The following is a 19123-nucleotide window of genomic DNA, read 5'->3' as shown; positions in this document are numbered from 1 at the left end:
CCACCTGCACAGCGGGGGGGGGGGGGCCGGAAATGTTCCTCCGAGGCCCCAGTGCCAATTGTCGCTTTTCTTCAACCAGCCCCTGTAGAATGTCATGGTGAGTTAGGAGTGCTTGTTGGGCAGTTGGTTGAGAGCCGTGTAGCATCCACAGTGCTGCACGCAGCTTGCGAAATAAACTATTCACCGCATTCGGCGTGAGTTTAATACCACAAGGGCACCGCAGTACATTTGGTGCCCCAGTAGACCTACCGGTGGTGTATTTATTTTTCTCCACCAACGCACAGCGCTCGGGTAAGAAGCTTTTCTCTCGCAGAAGTATCTGTACTACGTTTGTAAGGACTTCCGCACATTGTAGGAAGTAGTAGAAATAACAAAATGATGAAAAACAAAGGAAAGAAGAGGAAAACCGGAAGCGCGCAGGGGTCCCCCGGTAGCAGGTGATAGCGAGCTTGTTTGCAAATAGACATTGGTGAGGTTAGGGTATCTAGCGTGTGTGCAGCGCAAACTCCACCCAGCGTAAAAATAAATAGGTTGGTTATGTGGTTTTGGAATTGGGGAGAAACCGGGCCTAAACCCAATTCTCCTGAAACATGCGTAAAAACTGGGTAAAATGGGGTTTTACCCAAAAACGAACAACCCTATATATCATGTATGTCATGGAAGTCGCGAAAATCCGCATTATAACCAAAACATTCATTTTTCAGGTCAAATATATGCCATGGGGCGACTTACTTTTGTAAAACAATTTATGTCATGTTAGATGAAAAATAAAGCTGAGACTGAGGAGAGCTCTTATTTCACTAGACTATCTATAGACTTCTGTCTCAAGTGTGCCATGCATTTTGGAAAAAACTGGTGGTCTTTGCTTGGCGCTGTTTCTTAATTGCGTTGCGGATGACCTGGTCTTAGATAATGCTAAGGCATATAACTAGGGTGTGTATTTTCCGGTTTTAACCGAAAAACACCGATAAACATCCGTCGGTGACAAAAATATAAAATCGGTTAAAACCGAAAAACACCGGTGGTTGGTTATTTTCGCCCTGGTTAAAACCGAAAAACACTGGTCGTTGCATGTTTCCGACCTAGCAAAACCCTTTCCCTGTAGAGGTTCGTCAAACGTGTTATCTCGTGGATCCTGCATTCTTCCAGTGTTTATACATGGCTTGCACGTGGCGTCAGTCCAACCTCCTTTCTGGCGGTCAAAAGCGTCTAGTGAACGCGTTGGAAGCTAAGCTCTCACACGCCTTTCCCCTATTGTGTCTACCATGGCCACCTTTTGTGGAAAAGTTAACGCAGTGGAGGGTAGGCTCTCACGTGCCCTTTTCCCATTGTGTCTGGTCAAGTAATGTCGGTGCAAGCCATGTATTCAGAGGTTGCCGTGGTTCCTGGAAGACACTGCCAACGTCCGTGTCGTACAGGAGCGTGCGTTTTCATAATTGCGGGTTGTGAACCGCAAGGAACGTGCTGCCATGACGGATGCAAGCCTCTCGAAGTATGCTTGCATCTACTATAATAACCAAGTGTGAAAATAGATGCTTCCTAGAGAAGAAGCGTATGAAATATGTGAATAAAATTGGAACTCTCTGTCTGTGATCCATCGCATTTTTTTCCACCGATAATCACCGATTTTAGCCTAGTCGTGAGACGTTCCACCGAAATGCACCGGTGCTTTGAAAATAAATAAACACCGAATAACATCCGCCGATTTTTCTCACAAATAAACACCGGAAAGTACACACCCTACATATAACACCTTATCACTGAAGGAGTTCTGCTCACAGTGAACGTTCAGTTTCTGTGAGAATTTCAGTGCACCTTTACTTGAAACTTCCGGCGTGCTCTCTTAGTCGTCATCCGACTCATCTTCCGGTAGACTAGCCCCGGAACCTCGCACCGCTGCAACAATAGCTTCATCGGTGGTTGCTTCCTCACGGATAACAGAGTCATTGAAATCCTCATCTACATAGTTTTAAAGCATGTCGTTTGCAGGGACAAAGTGGTTTTCCACAAGGTCGGACCACACGTTGTCCACGCCGATTGCGTCGCCAATCGCATCACTGTGCCGAACGGCATCCTTCGAATTCCTGGCTTTGCGCACAAACCCTGCGTTGTCAAAATACTTCTGGATGGTTGTGGCTTTTACTTGCCACCACGACGCAGTGATCATGTCGATGGCGCCCCTCAAGTCCACTTTGATGGGTTTCCTCTCGTTACAATTTCAAGACGACTTTATGCAAGTGCGGTTCTTGTAAAGCACCTTGACTGTAGCGATGACGCTCCGATTGAGAGGCTGTTAGCAGTGGTGTTTGCTGGCAGGAACTCAAAACTGACTGCGCTTAATTGCGGCTGCACATTGTGAGCGCAGCAGTTGTCCAGGATAAGAACGACGCGCCGTTTTTCTGCGACCACGGCCTCATCGAAACTTTTCAGCCAACTAGCAAAGAGCCATTGAGTCATCCAGGCCTTTCCATTTGCTGTGTACACCACAGGCAGACATTCTCGCTTCTCGAAACAACAGGGTCGTTTTGACTTCCAGATGATAAACAAGCGCCACATGTCAGAGCCGTCCATGTTTGCACAAAACAAAACCGTGACACATTCCATTAAGACTGCGGTCGGAACAGGGGCCACCTTTCATTGTGAGAGTACGATCCGGAAGCATATTGTAGAACAGACCAGCTTCATCAGCATTTTAGATGTCTTTGTCCGTGTACGCGGAAAGCATCGTCTTGAGATGAATGCGAAACTATGCCTGAATGCTGGCGTCGTCGACTCCCCACTTTGGCCCGAGGTAACTTTGCAGCTAATCTCGTGGTGGTCTTTAAACCATTAGATCCATCCGTTGAGGGGGTTGAAGCCTTCATGTTCGAACAGATGTCCAATGGACCTTCGCTTGTAGCATCGGGCCACTCACTGGGACGTTCTTGGCTCGCACTTCGCGAAACCACCTAAACAAGGCTTCGTTGACGTCGCCATACTTTGACAAACAAATCCTCTTTTCTTGAGAGTGACACAAAACCTTGCTGCAGCTGCCTCTGTACCTGCTCCTGGTTCTTCCAGACAGTGGCGATGATGGAAGCTTTTTTCATGCCACTTTCAACATCATTTTTGACGATGCTCTGTTTAGTTTCGAGAGACAGGGCTCGTCGTTTCTTGGCCATCCTGGGCATGGGAGACAGGGCCAGATTGATGATGGACAGTCGATTTCCGTACGATATGCTTGACGCGGTTCAAACATCAGACATGAGAGCAAGCCATCAAGCTGCAAGAAGCGAAACTAGAAACTATCCAGCTATCTAGACTTCGTTTGACACACAGTGTAAGAAAGGGGGTTGGTTTTTGCGTCACTCGAGTGAGGGGGTGAAATCGAAAGGGCGAAAGGCTGGGGTGGCTCCTTGGGGCTTTCGGAGTCAAGAGGTTTGAAATCAGAATGCAGCTTGGGTGGCTCATTGGGGCTTTCAATATTGAGTGCGTGCGTGCATATGTCACACCTCACTGCGTTGTCATTCGTTTCTCGCTTCTCCTCATTTCTTCCGCGCAACAGCCTTGCCATACTTGCCCACGCGAGTGCAGCTTGAGCCGTTATCTGGTGTCGCAGAGGGGAACGTGCTTGCTGCGCCGCTCGGGGGGCAGGCTGTTCTGGAAACTGCGCTATATAACCGCTACTTCCCTTGGCACGCCTGCGTTTTAAGCGATATGTAATTACATGGAGTTGTATGGGAGGCAGACCGGTGGTTGAAAAAGCCACGTTATATCCGGTCCCGCACTATAAGCGGTTACGTCATAAGTGATCTATACTGTACTTTATGAAGGGAAATCATTTGAGACATGCGGCGACCTTTAATTTGCATTGCATGTCATGTTTTTTAATCACTTTCGTTCCATGCATGACATCACGTTTCACGCGAGAGTTTCTTGAAATTCCCACGCAAGGTCATGTGGCACGCCCACGACGCCGGCTTTCCTGCCACGCACCCGATTTTCTGCGACACTAGCTCTTATTGCGTTAAAAAGCACCGCAAATTAGACAAACAATAACTTCAATTAAAGATAAGAAAAAAATAAGGGGCACTAAACATGATATTACTAGGGAAAACATATTGAATTTCAGACGATTTCGCTTAACCCTCCGAAGGTAGAGTTATTTCCCAAAAGACGTTTTCTAGTGATTGGGTTTTGTTTCCAAAGGAATAGAATAAAGAGAGTCAATGCACAGTATTTTTCCTAATTGTCTAGCGGGAGCACAAGTAGTGCTTGTGAGCTGTTCAGGTTTAGAAGCATCAAATAGAAATATTAAAGGCAAAAAGTAGTCAGTTCTCTTTCCTTCAGCTTTATTTTGGCGCATCTGCTTCTGAGACGTTCCAGCAGTTTCAGATCCTTAACTTAAGGGGGGACACTACCCAAAAAAGTAAATTTTTGAACCACTTGCTTGATTTAAATTATATTTACAGGGCTTGTTTCTGTTGATGTTGAGAACATTTCTGCCAAATTTTGTTAACCTGGGTGAAGTACAAAAAAAAACTGCAAACGTTCAAAGATGAAAGTGGGCGTGCCTGCGTAGGAAAACTATCGTTTTGAAATTACTTATAAATTTGTCGTTTTCGTGTGATATATTGCTTCAGGACAGTCCAGAGCAGATAACTATGGAGCTAAATTTCTCTGTTATACCATCTTTCATGACAAAAAAAACACATAAACACAAATACAATTTTTTAGATTTCCATCCTTTGTCCAAAATTTTTGTTTTTGATAATGAAAAATGACAAAAATAAAAAATACAAGCTCATAGTTATTTTCCCCTTAAAATTTCACAACAGAAAAACTCATAAAAATGAATCCAGGTTATGTAATAACAAAACGATAGTTTTCCTAAAGTGAAATTTATGCCAGAAAGTGGAATGGAGAAAAATGCGTTCAAAGTGCTCCAACCTCTACCTTTTCTTTAGCGTTGGTGGACCGAAAATAATTTATAAAAAATTAACTATGCAGTACAACCTAATGAAACTTTCTGGGAATACCCTCTAGATGTTGGTGGATGTAAATATGACATTTTTCAAAATGAACGTTTTTTTGCAGAAATTGTTTTTTCTGGGTAGTGTCCCCCCTTAAGGTACTTTACAGAGCTCCATCGTCGGATGGTGAGCTCTCATTTTCTGAATTCAATTCTGAGAAGCGCTAAAGTCTGAATTGGAAGAGTAGGCGCCCCAAATTCAACTAGCCCAATGTGCGAAACGACCATCTCGTGCATATCAGAGCATCAAATTTCAAAACAGATCTCGGCAAAGTGAAACACCATGCAAATGTAAGCTTTACAGTTTACCAAAGACATAACAAATAGCAATACCTCCTGCGGTGCGTGCGATTTCACGTTTAGGCGGGCACTTTCATACTTGTAATCACCACTGCACATGCATGCTGACAACCATCAAAGAGTCAATCGGATTTGTTTCCCAACATTGTTTACATTTGTGTTTTAAATTCATAGGTAAAGGTGTAAGACCGTAATTACTATTTGGAACTGAAACGCTCGACATCTCACTATGGCTAGTGACATACTCTTCTTCGAGACTCACCGTAGTGTGAAGGAGGGGTCGGTGTCTGCTGGGCTGGCTTGTTCACTATTGATTGCTGCAGGTGCTTCATCAGTTCTTCTTTTTCAGTTTTTCTAGCAAAACAGAAGTCACTGATCTTGTTTTGGAAGGCCAGCAGGATCTGGGTGAGGTCATTATAAAACTAGAAGAAAAAAAAAGAATGACATGCGGGTTAGGAAGAAGGCAGAATCCGCCGGAGCCTATCCCTGTCTGACACTCGCAGCCTGTGGTTGCTGCACACAGCTAACATTGACAGGATGTGACTAACTGAAATTAAGACAGTTGCCAAATACTGCAGTAGTACAATCCTAACCTGCCTCCAATTTTAAAGTCCAGGTATATCATTTAACTCCCGGATATCCCACAAATAGTGTACTGCTTCTACCGGGCAAATAAAAGGCTATGTTGTGCAAGGGCAAAACACTCGAATGTTGCTGAGAGAATGGAAAAAAAAACAAGACAGGTTTTTTTTGCAATTGCTCCTGCAACCATGTCTGAGCACAAAGCCGGCCCTACACCATCAAGCGCCCTGGTGAACTCCAGTCGTGCTCCCCCCCCCCTTTCCCCTTTCTTTTTATACGCCTTTAGCTACTAGGTACGACATCACGTCGTTAGTAAACATATGAGTAATGGTCCAACACGAGCATTTTGTATGACGAGAACCACATTCCAAAAATGAACAGCAATCGAGCATACAGCATTGTGCCAGTTGCCGTGTTCAAATAAAACAAAAAAAAAAAGTGCTACATTTTTTTTTTTTTTTTTTTTTTTTTATTATGGCGCTTTGGCTAACTGCTTAGGTCACCCACCCCTAGGGCTGGCCCTGTCTGAGCATGTCCAGTTTGGTTGCAAACTGGACATGCTTGTCTTGCCAGCTTAAACAGCACTAAGATATGTGACTATGCTTGTTCCAACAACAGTGCATTTATGTCCAGACCCAGACTGGTTCAAACAAAAAAAACATTCTATGTATATTGTTGAAACACTGATCGATTAGGGCAAACTATCTGACACTACACGTGCCGCTGGCGCACGTAAGGAGTTTGTCGGCTGGCCATGCATAAGTTCTGCAACACGCTTAGGCGACTTTGTGTCAAGAGTCATACTAGCAAACTTTAACTATAAGAGCACCAAACCAACGACCGCCCACATGACGCTGCAGCGTATTACAGCGCCACTGTCCCTACAAGCCCCGTGAGCCGTAAAGCCTTGTGCGTGTACATCTTTTCATTGTGTTCTTCGTCTGTTTTAGCACTGTTTTACCCTTTAATAATTACTATGCACCAACTAGTCCAACTAAATGCCTTGCTGGAGCCAAAGGAAACCAGAAGTTGGGAATGCCAAAAGCTAGTGGCAGGCAGTAACATGAATATTTTAACAGCTTCTGAATGTTGTAACAAAGTTTAGCCCGCACAAACAAAGTGCGCATCTATGTGCGTTCATACACAGTATGCCTGCACAATGACATACGAGTGCTTACAAGCACGATCAGACTTAATTAAATACCTTGGTGCCCTCTTTCAGATTGGCAGTCAGCTCCATGTACATGTCGTGTGCAGCGGCAAGCTCCATCAGGACAGCTTCGCGATTGTTGCCACCGTGGCCCTGCTTCTCCTGGCAAAACTCAGCGTTGGCGGACTGTGAATGAAAAAGGAGCTTTTGTATTACCAAGTCACAAAGACACCCCCAGCAGAGTCAAAGATTATGTATGTAGTAGCATTGAATTCCATGAGCCCCACCATTCAGCCAGCTGCTACACACATGAATGTTTCATTGTTTGAAACTTCCTAGATAAAATAAAAGAGGGACAACACTCGTCTTTTAAAGCCTATAGCCACGTGTGAAAAGGCAGCACTGAAATCAAATTTAATACGAATGAAATACATGTGCCACTCCAATTGGTTCGAGATCTAATCGAATTTCAAACCTTGAATCCGTATTGCCACGCTAGCAGAAGAAAAAAAGGCTCGAGTTACACCTAAGCACTTTTTACGAGTTGTGAATATGAAAGCATATACATCATCCTTCTGCTCCCAGATAATCAAAAAGTAAATTGCTGCCAATTCTACTGCACAGGCCAAATAATGAAGATTGACTATGTACCTTATAGAACAAATTTCATAAAACACACGCCAACACAAAAATAAATGTTGTTCACTAGTCACCGTTGTCAGAGTCTGATGATGGTTCTTCGCTATCCAAAGAGGTAATTAATACTTGCTTTTATCTCAAGCGTGTTAAGTGCCCTGCTTCTTGCGCATGTATGAGTGCATGGCCGTCGCCTCTGGCGGGGTCGTCTTTCAAACAACACTTAGCAAGCTCGTAGGCTGGTTGGGATTGCGAGCCCATGCAGTGCTGCTCCATTGTTACTTTTTTCTGCCAGCGTGATGGCCTATCGTTCAAATAAAGCCTCCCAGTGGAATATAATGTTTTGTCTTTTCATCTTCAAACGACAGACAGGAGTTTGTAGATGCGAGAGAATGTGCATGATACGGATACCAAACTGGCGAACGTAAACAAACAATCACTACGGCAATGGGGCTAGCCACCTTATACTGAGCATTGCGTTTTTCTCGGGTTTGGTTTCGATTGTAACGCACATGTAGTTATGGGTACTGATTTTGGCAAAAAAAAGTGTGTGTTACAATCGTGCAAATACGGTATGTGAAATAAAATGAGAAGCCGGGTTGGACCATAAATAATTGAAGCTTGCTTTTGCTTATCTACTATAATTGTTATTACTATTATGTTAGCCAAGTAATTCTCTTTTCTTGCTCATGTAAAAGCAAGTCAGTTTACATGACAATGTTTTTCAGTAATTTCTTGAGAATGCACTTGTCTTTTACAACATGTGCACTCATATGAATTCTGCAACTGCTGTTTGATTTCATACCCAAGATTAAAAGAATAAAGGAATTCCTCCATCATATCCTCGGTGCTTTTCAGCACTGAACCGTTAGATTGTGGGGCACACCTACAAGCCCTGAAGGCCCACACTAACAAAACAATTTCAGTAACAGAAAGGCAAACTGTTTTATCAATCGCACACAAGATACGTGGTCATTTTCTATGTATACCTAAGGGCGCTAAGAAAACCTCAATTCACAAACAGCTACCAAAAGTCACACCCAGGTAATCCTCCACAGTCTCGGGCCCAAAGTGCACTCATAGGCACGCTAGTGAGAAGGGAAGGGCCACCTGAATGTCCTGCACGAGCTGCTGCTCCCTGGCCAGACTGTCCGCAACCTGCTTCTGCAGGGGCCCCAGCGTCTCCCCCAGCATCTCCACAGACAGTGCCTGCTCGTTCACACTGCCGTCCTGGGTCAGGGCTGCCAGGAACTTGGGCTCTGCACACGCCGCACAGCGTTCCCCTATGAGCCAGTGCAAGCACCAGCCTTTTTCTCGACTTTCACGAGCAAACTTTAGCGCATCCAAACTCCGCTGTGAATACTCTTTGAGATGTAGTGCCCACCAAAAGCTTTTGCGTGAAATTAAAAACATCAAGACTTAACCCGAAAGATAGTACTTCGGGGTAATACGACTTGGCAGCGCAGTTTCGTAGACGCAGATGCATGGTCACGTACAAGCACCACTACATGGTAGGCCCATTTTGATTTCACACACTAATATTTGGACGGAACCTGTGGAATGATTTCCTTTTCAGTGGTTCTGGAGTGCTTTTCGTAAACACATTCAACTTATACGCCTCGCAAGTGGGCTCATTTTCGGGTCCATATCAGATGAGCGAATGACATTTTAGCGAACAGCGACATTTGAGCGAATCGTCGTTTTAGCGAATAACGGGGGCGCGCGTTAACCCATCCGCCGCGCTGCGCTTCACGCCGCTTCGCGGCGACAGTCTGCGGCGGCTCATTACAAAAATGTGAACCCATTTGGCCCACCCGAAAACGCCGCTTCGCGGCGTCCGACTGTTCGCTAAAGCGTCATTCGGTGAAACGTGGGCGTTCGCTAAAACGTCATTCGATCAAGTGAGTGCCTTCCCTCATTTTCGTCTTCTGCGCATGAGAAAGGAAGTAGCGGTGACATCAGAACGCCAAGCCCTGATTGGCTGATCGCGACCCCCATCTCAGCATCGTCTGCTCCTTTGCAACGTCGTCTGCTCGCAACATCGTCTGCCTCTGTCTTACCTTTCCCGAGACTTTCGGAAGTCGAGCGAGCTCGACTTCGCCTTTCATAGAGGGCAGACGAAATAACTTGAGCGGTACATTGTTTTTGTCTAACAACTAGCAGACGCGCATCAAGGAGGGAAGTCAAAGGACTCACTGGCGAGGTGTCCCAAGGCCCCGAGGTTTGTTTGCTAAGAACCGAGAGTGAGCGTGTTCCCTCCCAAGTTTTCCCTCCTTTCGTGCGCGGCGAGACCCTTCATTCTTTAACGGCGTGCTTTACGTCTGCTAGTCAAAGCTATGGCTGCTTTACCTTTCCTGCGTCTGTCGGAGATTCACCGCTTTTCACCGGCGAGAGTCACCGTTGCCTCGGGAAACAAGGAGATAACAAGAGGAAGAAATTGACCTCTTAATCTAAAACTGAGGTCAGCGATCAAAGTATAATACGGGAAGGGTTCACAAGGGTCACGCGGGCATATTCCATTCAGCACACCAGCCGGTCGTGGGCAGACGGTCGCCGAGTCGCGGAGTGCCTGTTAGGCTTAACTGCCCTGCTCACTTGGTCGCGCTCGGTGGAATCGTCGCCATTGGAGCTTTTCCCGGGTGTTTGTCGATCCAACGTTCTTGTTCGTTGTGGTCTGTTTCAAGTACTTTTTTCTTGCTGCTTGAAGTCGGGATGCGTGAGAAGCGCACATAGAAAAATAAACGTTCGTGGGTCGTCGCGATCGCGACGCTGTTGGCCATGCTGATTTGACCATAAGAAGTGCGTAAAACAGCTTTGGAGCTGTCGTAGGATTTCGTCGTAACCTGCGCAAAACGAAAATTTCGTTTCGTAAATAAGAATTTGTTCTTAAGTTTTGTCTTACGCACATTACGCCGAGCCAATCAGGGCTCGGCGTTCTGACGTCACCGCTACCCCCTGCGCAAGGAGTAGACGAACTTGCCCTCCGCATACATCAGAAAACAGTAAAATTGGTCATGCTGTGTCATATTTTTTAGCATTGGCTTGTCACACTCATTCCTAGAAAGAAGATGGTTACTATTATTTCGGTAGATAAAACATATAAAGGGGGAATATAAAGGGGGGATGCAGAAATCGAAAACCAAAAAGTAGCAAAGAAGCATACCGTAAAGTTCCGAAAGAATGCCCACCCAAAATGAAGAGATAAACGGTGAAAAACATGGGGTGGGCTATCTTTGGGGATGCCACAGCAAAACTTTATCAAATACCGGCTACAAACCATAAGATGAGGGAACTGATACCGCAGATCGCGGACACTGCAAATTCGCGTGTCACGATGCGATAAACACGCGGGAATTCGCTACAAACTCCGGTATCACGGGAAAGGATACCGCAGGTTGCGGATGCAGGAGATTCGCGTTTCATGGTGCTAGGGACCCGCGGAGATCTGCCGAGAACCCGCATCTCACGGGAACGAAAATCGCATATCGCAGATGCAGCAGATGCAAGTTAATGGTGCAATAAACACGTGGGAACCCACTACAAACTTTTCTGTCACGGGAACCAATATCGCGCGCGCAGATCGCGGACAAAAAGGCAGGAATCCGCTACAAACTCGTATGTTACGGGAACAAATATCGCAGATAGCGAATGCAGCAGAATCATATTTTTCGATGCAATATACACGCGAGACCAACTCACGTGGAATCGAGATTGCGCAAGCAGATCGCAAAGAAAAACGCGAGAATCCGCTAAAAACTTTATGTCACGGAAATAGATAACACAGATTGCGGACGCAGCAGATTCGCATTTCACAGTGCAACATACACATGGGAAACAACTTGCATGTTACAGAAGCCGATATCACGTGTGCAGATCGTGGACAAAAAAAAAATGTGGGAACCCGCTATAAACTTGCTTGTCAGACGTGCCGGTACAGCAAATTGCGCGGTTGATGTAATTCCATCGGACATTGCGTGACGTCCGACGGGAATCGGGGGTGGGCGATGTTTCGGAATTTTTTCGTTGCAGATATTTAGCCAGAAAAACGGGATGGGCAATCTCTCGGGGGTGGGCATTCTCTCGGAACTTTACGGTATTTCTGAAAATCACTTTTTAAATTAGTATATTTTATAAACCAAGTCCTTTTCATTATCAGCACCTAATTCACTAAGAAAATGTGTTTAAAAGGATATTAACGATGTCCCGGCAACTTTCAAATCGCGCTGAAGACACAAAATTGAGCCGAACTTTAAGCGATTCCTTTTCTTTCCACTTGGCAGACCACCGCAATCTTGGTCTTGTTTTGAAGTCACGTTTTTCTTCTTTTTGCCACCCTCCAAAATAGTGTCCGCTGCATAGTTTTGGCCTGATTGACGTTTCCCTGCCTCGCGATTGCAAAGCAGTGATTGGTTAAAGCGCCTGCTAAAGGGACAGTGTGACTACTTTTGGCTGCGACGTATGTTCTTCCGTTGCTACGGTTACTGCACCGCCGGACATTGCCAACCACGCGTCATCTACTTTCTCCCGTGCTTTGCCAACTTCACTTCGCTTTTCGCCATCTTTGCAATCGCTTGCAACCCTCTGTTTTAATAGTTTCGCATACTTTGCCTGCATGTTTCGTGACCGCACGAGTTGCAGGGAATAAAAAAGAATGGTGCAAGCATTTGACACAGGTTAGCGGTTCGTGCAAGCTTCTTTGCATGGCGACCATCAGAAGCAGCATCGGCGGCCCATATCTGCGCGGAGGGACACAGAGGCTCATCGCGTCACTACTCCAGATTGTGATTCTTCGATCTGTGCCTTCGGCCGTCCAAACCAAGCAAAGACAACAGCGGAACAAAACGAAAGTATGCAAGGACACATCCAGCTGATCCGCGGGGTAAAGCCGTTTCACGTGGCACAATCCTGCTTGCCATTTTCCTGATTTTTGGTTGCAACCTTGCTCGTTCAAAGACAACAAATTAATAAAAGCCATGGACGATGACTTATGTGTATGAGTACTGTGTCCACAAGCTCTTTGCTGCACGAGAATGAAAATCGCAACAGAATCGTGCCTTGTGAAACGGGCTAGAAGCTGAGAATTTGCGTGCAACTTTCAGCTGCCATTTTTCTCAAAATGTATTTTTGTTTCCAGATCCTAGCACATAACAGCTTCGCTGTAAAAAGGCTTTGTCATGCCCTGGAGTGCCTATCCAGGAATGCTTATAATAAATTTCACATTCCCCTGATGTTCTGCGATTTCTCCAGGCCTGGGACAAAGGAAGCAAGCGAACCACACTGAAAACTCTCTGTAAATTGAGAGCCCATGGGCACGGATTTATGGAACTTAGCAGTTGCTCTTATACATCTGTTATGAATATATCCTGAAAATGTTGTACAGATAGCTCTAAAACTGAAAGAGTTTAGGTGCCATGCCAGCTTCTCCCCTTAAATGCGACATGGTGTTGCTCCGACAATTTGCACACTCAAAAGATACCAAATGCGGCGTGACCTCCAAAAGCTTTTTTTTTCATGGAGTCGTGACTTTACCAAGGGTCTCGCTTACTCATGTCCACGGTGGAGCTCTTGAGCTCAGCCTCGATGGCCTCGCGTTCTGCCTTGATGGTCTCGACCTGCTCCATGAGATGCCTAAGCCGTTGCACGCAAGAGGAGTTGGACGCTGTTGGGTTTCCAGAAGGAATCTGCCTCTCCAGATCGGCCTGCGGAGACCACGCACCCCCGCCTCCATTACAGTTACTGTATCTGCTTGCAAGCCAACCTTTTGACATAAAAAGGAATCACATGCTGTTTGCTTCAATTTCTTTTCCATTATAAGCTTCATTCTTCATTTTCTATTTTTGTTTTATAGATGTTTAGAGAGCGTGAAGTTAGTCTGTGCCAAGGGGCACTTGCTGTCTCTGCTCTATACTCTGTGTCACCAGTTGCATGCAGTTCAGGCGAAGGCAATGCCAGGCGAGGGGAAAAAGGACGAACACTACGAAGGCTGGCTAGGAGGAGAGCATCCTCCTCTTATCTCCAACGATCCTAGCGCACTCGTCCTCCATTGCCCTCCTCTGCCGTCCCGCCTTCCTGGTGCTTGCCCTTTCACTCTTCTTCTGGCATCGCCTTTGCATGTACTGCACACAGCTAGTGACACAGAGTATAGATAAGAAATGTAGCCAGTGCGTTAGGGCCACTATCCTAGAGCTTCTAACATGCATCACGCAATAGTGATACTTGAATATTCGCTGATACTAAGTATGCTCATAGAAACCGAAGATGCACTATGTGATAAGGCACTAATGACTGCAATGGGAGCAGAGGCCACTGCGGTTTATCAGCACATGTTTTTTGCTGTTTCTACAACATATTTCTAAAACTAATATGCCAGCTCCAGAAATTTTAAGCATTGTAAATGTGCAGTTCTAGAGAAGGTTTCTTGGCTTTGAGCATATGACATATGGAAGCCTGAATACTGACCAAAAAGTGGAACCAACCACACCTTAAACTTCACTTGTGGATTGTATGGCTGTAAGCTGGCATACCCGCTTGTTGGGCTCCTGAAAGGAGTGTTCAGTCTAGCGACTGAAACCACTCCACAGTTCGAACGACGAGTTCCACGAGTGCTTCCCAAACGTCAAGGCAATCGAAAAAGATAATTTTGAGAGTCTTTGAGCAAAGCTCCCTGTTGGTTGTTTTTGGTGTTAAAATTTAGCTGCCCATTCCAGAAACAGAGATTGGTTCGTGTTGCTTTTTTTTCTTATAAATAAAACTAGTGTAGTATACAGTGAAACCCATTTAGAATGAACCCACGTACAGCGAATTATTGTCGATATCGAACTCAGAAAAATTTCAAATAAAAATGCATGTAAAAATTACTTTTTATAACGAACAACATATTGGCTATATCGAACTTTTTCCCTTCGGGAAGGCTTCCAAAAACGCGCAAACAATTGTCTTGTAGCCTGTCCCTTTCCCCAAAAAAGAAGTAGGAAAGAAAGAAAATTCCAAAAGCTCAAGTTGCGTACGAAATTGAGCAAAGAGAAGCCATTCAGAAGGGGGAAAAGCTAAAAAATACACTCTGCACGCACACATAAAAACAATTATCCTAAAGCGTTTGCCCACGAAGAAACGTAAGTCAGAAAATATAATAAACTAAAAAACAAAAACAATCTGCACGCATGCAAAAAAAAATAAAAAATTGCAGTGCGTTATTACAAGGCGGAAGTGAAGAGATGAGGAACAAAGACAGTGATGTGATTGGCCTAAGCCGTTTTGGAGCAACTTCTGGAGCAGCCAAAACGGAGCTTTGGAGCAGCAAAAGTGGCTTTTGGAGCAGCTAAAACAGTGTTTCGGAGCAGTGAAAGTGGCTTTTGGAGCAGATAATCTTAGGGAAAAAAAAAAAAAGGTATTCATTTCAAGTGGTGGACAAACGAAGGGCACATTGCTCGCCGCAATCAACCAATTATTGTCAAGACAGACCACCTGGGAGTGTTTCAACATGTAACTGAAATGCCAATGACACGACACATTTCGCAATGCTTCAGTTAAATGATACAAATATATCGGACCAAACTGCACGTATTAAAATTAATTTGAAAATTACCAGCTTAGTAATAAATATCATATCATTATAGGTTGACTAGTAATATAATAAATGGAAGCAGTCTACAACTGATGAAACACGTAACTACTGCCGTGCAATGCGAAATTGTCGCGCGAGCGGAGATGGTTGTTCGATCGAAAACCATGCCACTCCACTCTGTTGACTCTGTCTCCAACTAATTCCCAATATTGTATGCAAAATGTAACTGTCCAACATACGACAAAAAAAAAAAAAAAAAAAAAAAGTCCAGTGCTTACCAGGCCGGCAGGCGAAATACAAGCTAAACACAGGAGAGAAAAAAAAAAAAAAAAAAGAAACCTAAGCGTATTGATGCAAGACATCGCGAGCCAGAGTCAAAAAGTTCTTGGAGCACTTTGTGCAACGACTGAACTCGAGACAAATAAGCACGCTGTACGGGTTCAGCATGTGGACATTGCCTTCTTTGCTTTAGCTCACTTCTCTTCACCAATCTTTCTTTCGCGGCTGATTTTTCACGTACCGGGGTACGTCTCGAAAGAAAGCCTACCGAGAGAAGCCTAGGCAATCAATACTTCGACACAGCAGCCTTTGAGCTAAAGGGATGTTTGTAGTAGTGTAATAAACAAGAACAGGATTGTTGATGAACATGTGGCAGTCCTTACGTTTCAGTTTAGAAAGTGCCATAACTGCAGTGACGTGGGGACGGCAACACCCGACGTCGTGCGACCACGGCGACTGGAAGGCAGGGATCAAATATAGTTTGGCCACGGCCGTTGCTTTTAGGAGCGAGTGCTTCAGCCCAGAAAGTAAATCCCGCTGCGCAAAAACATGATTTCGTTTCACAGCATGAGGGCATGGTTGGTACCCAGCACGCTACCGTCGGAACGTCTGCACACGCCCACGTCTATCATTGAAATTTTTTTAAAAAGACGCGAGACGAGAGAAGCGCAGGAAAAACTATGCAAGACCGGATGAACGATTGATGCAGGGTACTTTGTGTCGGACGGCTGCTTGCACCACCTAGCTCATGTGTGCTCAATTGCGGTACTCAGTTTAGTTTCGGTTTTCAAAGGCGACCAAAATTGGTCCTTTGGCGCAGGCTTGGCGCAGATTACCCATATTTTGGCAAAATGTAGCAGGATGTAGCAGGGTTAGCCCCTTGGCGCAGTTTGGCGCAATTGGCGCAGCAATCACATCACTGCAAAGAGAAGCTCTCGCCGTACAACGAAAGCACCGTGGAAGTTTGTTGTATGCAAGTGGTTTTTGCTATATCGAACTGATCGTAGCATTTCTTGCTGTTCGTTATAAACGGGTTTGACTGTATATACAGTGTGTATGAGATGGGATGATGGCTGCATTTCAAGGGTTCTGATGGAAGATGTCAGGGTTGTGCGAATATTCGAGTTTTTGAATAGAAATTTAGAATAATACGCTATTCAATATTCGCTTCGAAGTGAACTGCAATACTCCTACTTTCGAAGTATTGATCACACTGGGTTAGCCCAGTTGAGTGCACTTCTCACCGAGCACCTGTGCACTGTGACGAAGCAATACCCGCGGAGCTTGTGGGCATTGCTTCCCCACGGTGCTTGGTGAGAAGCACACTACATGGGGCTAATTTGCTTAATATACAGACGCATGTTAGGCACCAATGCCTTGACAAGCCATATTCATCATTCATGCTTTTTTATTTGTCAGATTTAATTTAGAAGTTAGAATATTTGCATATAGCAGGCAGATTTATGAATACCCTCGACTAGGATAGCTGCAACAAATCTCATTTCATGACACAGTTCATATATATAACTATATTAAAACTAACTGAACAGAGAAGCGGAAAAGTGGAAGGCAGTGGAAGACTTGGAGAAACTATTCAATATTTGATTCGAAAATATTCGGCCAAAACTACCACCCGTTTTGACCTCGCTTTAAACTAAAAATCTACTACTCACACAAGCCTAAATAAAACAGCCCTGCAGAAAACGGCTTAATAAACCTTATTTGCTTTTCGGTGCCACCCACATAAAATGTGAGGCAACCATCCTTCCACAGTGGCAAGCGTGTGGCTTATCATAGATTTCACAACAGGCAGCACTGATGATGTGAGATCAATAGCTCGAATAGGTGCTTGAGCGCTTTGTTGTTCGCCTCTTCTCCTGCTGACTGTCATTTCAGACGTGCGGCCATCTTTTGAGTCTTGCAACTTGAGATTGGTCATGAAGTTCCAATAGACAACACCAAAAAGTAACCCCTCCCCCCCCCCCCTCAAAACACACTTTGGGGGATAATTTCTTATTCTTTGAGTGCGTGGCGTGGGGGGGGGGAGGCACATATTATTTAGTGTTCTTAATTTTACAGAAGGGATCAAACTAAAGAATAGGTTGCTCATTCAATCTAGATTATTTGCAACTGCAATGCCCTATAGATGGTGGAATGATAATGCCAAGATGGCAGAAGAGGCGGGCATAGATTCCCCAGGATTTTCCATGCACCTGCTCACTGACGGTGGTCACTGTGCTAAAATGAATTTATTAAGGCAAAAGCCTTAAATGTCTCATTGTCCAGTCTTTGAGCAAAAACGCGTCGGAAACACGAGAGATACCAAAACCCACGGTTCGCCACTGGACCAGGAGATGGTGTTACTTGTGCCAGAATCGGCAGAGGCACATGCGTGGCATAAACCCAGCAGAGAGGAAGACACTCTCGCTCGGGTAGCGGGGAAGAGCGGGCTTGCGACATGCCGCGAGATTAACGGTGCCAAAAGTGTGTCGTCAGAAAGTGCGCTGTCTTCAGAGGTTTGCTATCACTAGGATCGGCGTTTGGACCTTCACCTTCAAGTCATCTTAGGGATAACATAAAAGACCCTGTGAATTTTGGCTACAAATACGAAGCGGTTGGGGCAGGAGCATATCATAGGTGACGGAGATGCTGACGTGTGTTAAGAAAATTAGCATGTTGGTTTCTAAGAGTGGTGAAGCGGAACACAACAATTCCTAATGTAATACAGTCGCTTTTTTCGTTAAAACTGCATGATGCACGAACATGCTGACCAGAACCATGTGGATACAGCCGCCCCAAGGCCGACAGCCCTGCCCCCGTCTCCCCCGCCATCCCCGTTCCTCTGGTTCTTCCTTTGTCCACGAGAGGACAAGCAGGAGTTGTGAATAGTGAGCTGATCTCTATTCAGCTCATACATCTACATCTGAATCTATTTATATTTGCTTTGAAATGTATGCACTGAATTAGCAGGGATCTGCACCGATATCTAAAATCCAAGTTCAGTTTGTGCTCCAGATACTGGACATTAAATACTGCCCCCCCCCCCCCCCCCCCCCTTTTAACGAGGGTACTCACGTCGGAAGCACTGAGCATCTCAATGTGTCGCTGGTGCTTGCTGAACTTGTCCCGGACGGTCTTGTCTGCGTCCTTGGCCACCCGGATGATCTCCTTGTACTTGTTCAGGTTGTTGCGCAGGGGCTCGTTGAGCTTCTCGGAAGCGCTGCGCGTCCAGCGCTCCTTGAACTGGCCACGCAGCTCACGGTCAGAGTCCTGCTCCTCCTGCAGCAGCCTCTCACCCTGGGAAGAGGCGCAAAACAAAGTGCCAGTTCCTTGATTTTCGCTAAATGACACGGGAAGATTTCTCCGCTAATTTTAACGGGAAAACACCTCACGTGGTGTCACAGTGTCACGTGACACAATTTAGTGGGCCACGTCGTACACCTTACACACACTAGGATCCGCTGCGAAACCTCGCCAATAAAAGGTGAAAAAGAAAGGGAAACGACTCGAGGGAAGCACAGGCAGGTTTCAGCTGCAAAATACACACCCCGAAAATGCCATAGCCTCTTTGCGGAAAGAGAATGCAGTTTGGGTCAATACA

At 45.3% G+C, this 19123-nt stretch overlaps 1 protein-coding gene across 1 annotated transcript in view; it reads right to left on the bottom strand.

The window, feature by feature from the left end:
* The window catches only part of LOC8030861 (programmed cell death 6-interacting protein), a 44115-nt gene that overhangs the window by 5981 nt on the left and 19011 nt on the right, over window positions 1–19123 (bottom strand). Inside the window, exons 10-14 of the mRNA XM_029968818.4 lie at window positions 18598–18819; window positions 13225–13378; window positions 8790–8938; window positions 7098–7229; window positions 5574–5733 (exon numbers count right to left, since the gene is read on the bottom strand). Of these exons, the coding sequence (XP_029824678.3) occupies window positions 5574–5733; window positions 7098–7229; window positions 8790–8938; window positions 13225–13378; window positions 18598–18819 (817 nt within the window). The remainder of the gene's footprint in view (window positions 1–5573; window positions 5734–7097; window positions 7230–8789; window positions 8939–13224; window positions 13379–18597; window positions 18820–19123) is intronic.

The sequence above is a fragment of the Ixodes scapularis genome, unplaced genomic scaffold (genome assembly GCF_016920785.2).
Source record: "Ixodes scapularis isolate PalLabHiFi unplaced genomic scaffold, ASM1692078v2 PGA_scaffold0__279_contigs__length_252992795, whole genome shotgun sequence".
Taxonomy (NCBI): domain Eukaryota; kingdom Metazoa; phylum Arthropoda; class Arachnida; order Ixodida; family Ixodidae; genus Ixodes; species Ixodes scapularis.
Note: the sequence above shows the minus strand (reverse complement) of the source record. Positions and strands in the feature narration are given on the sequence as shown.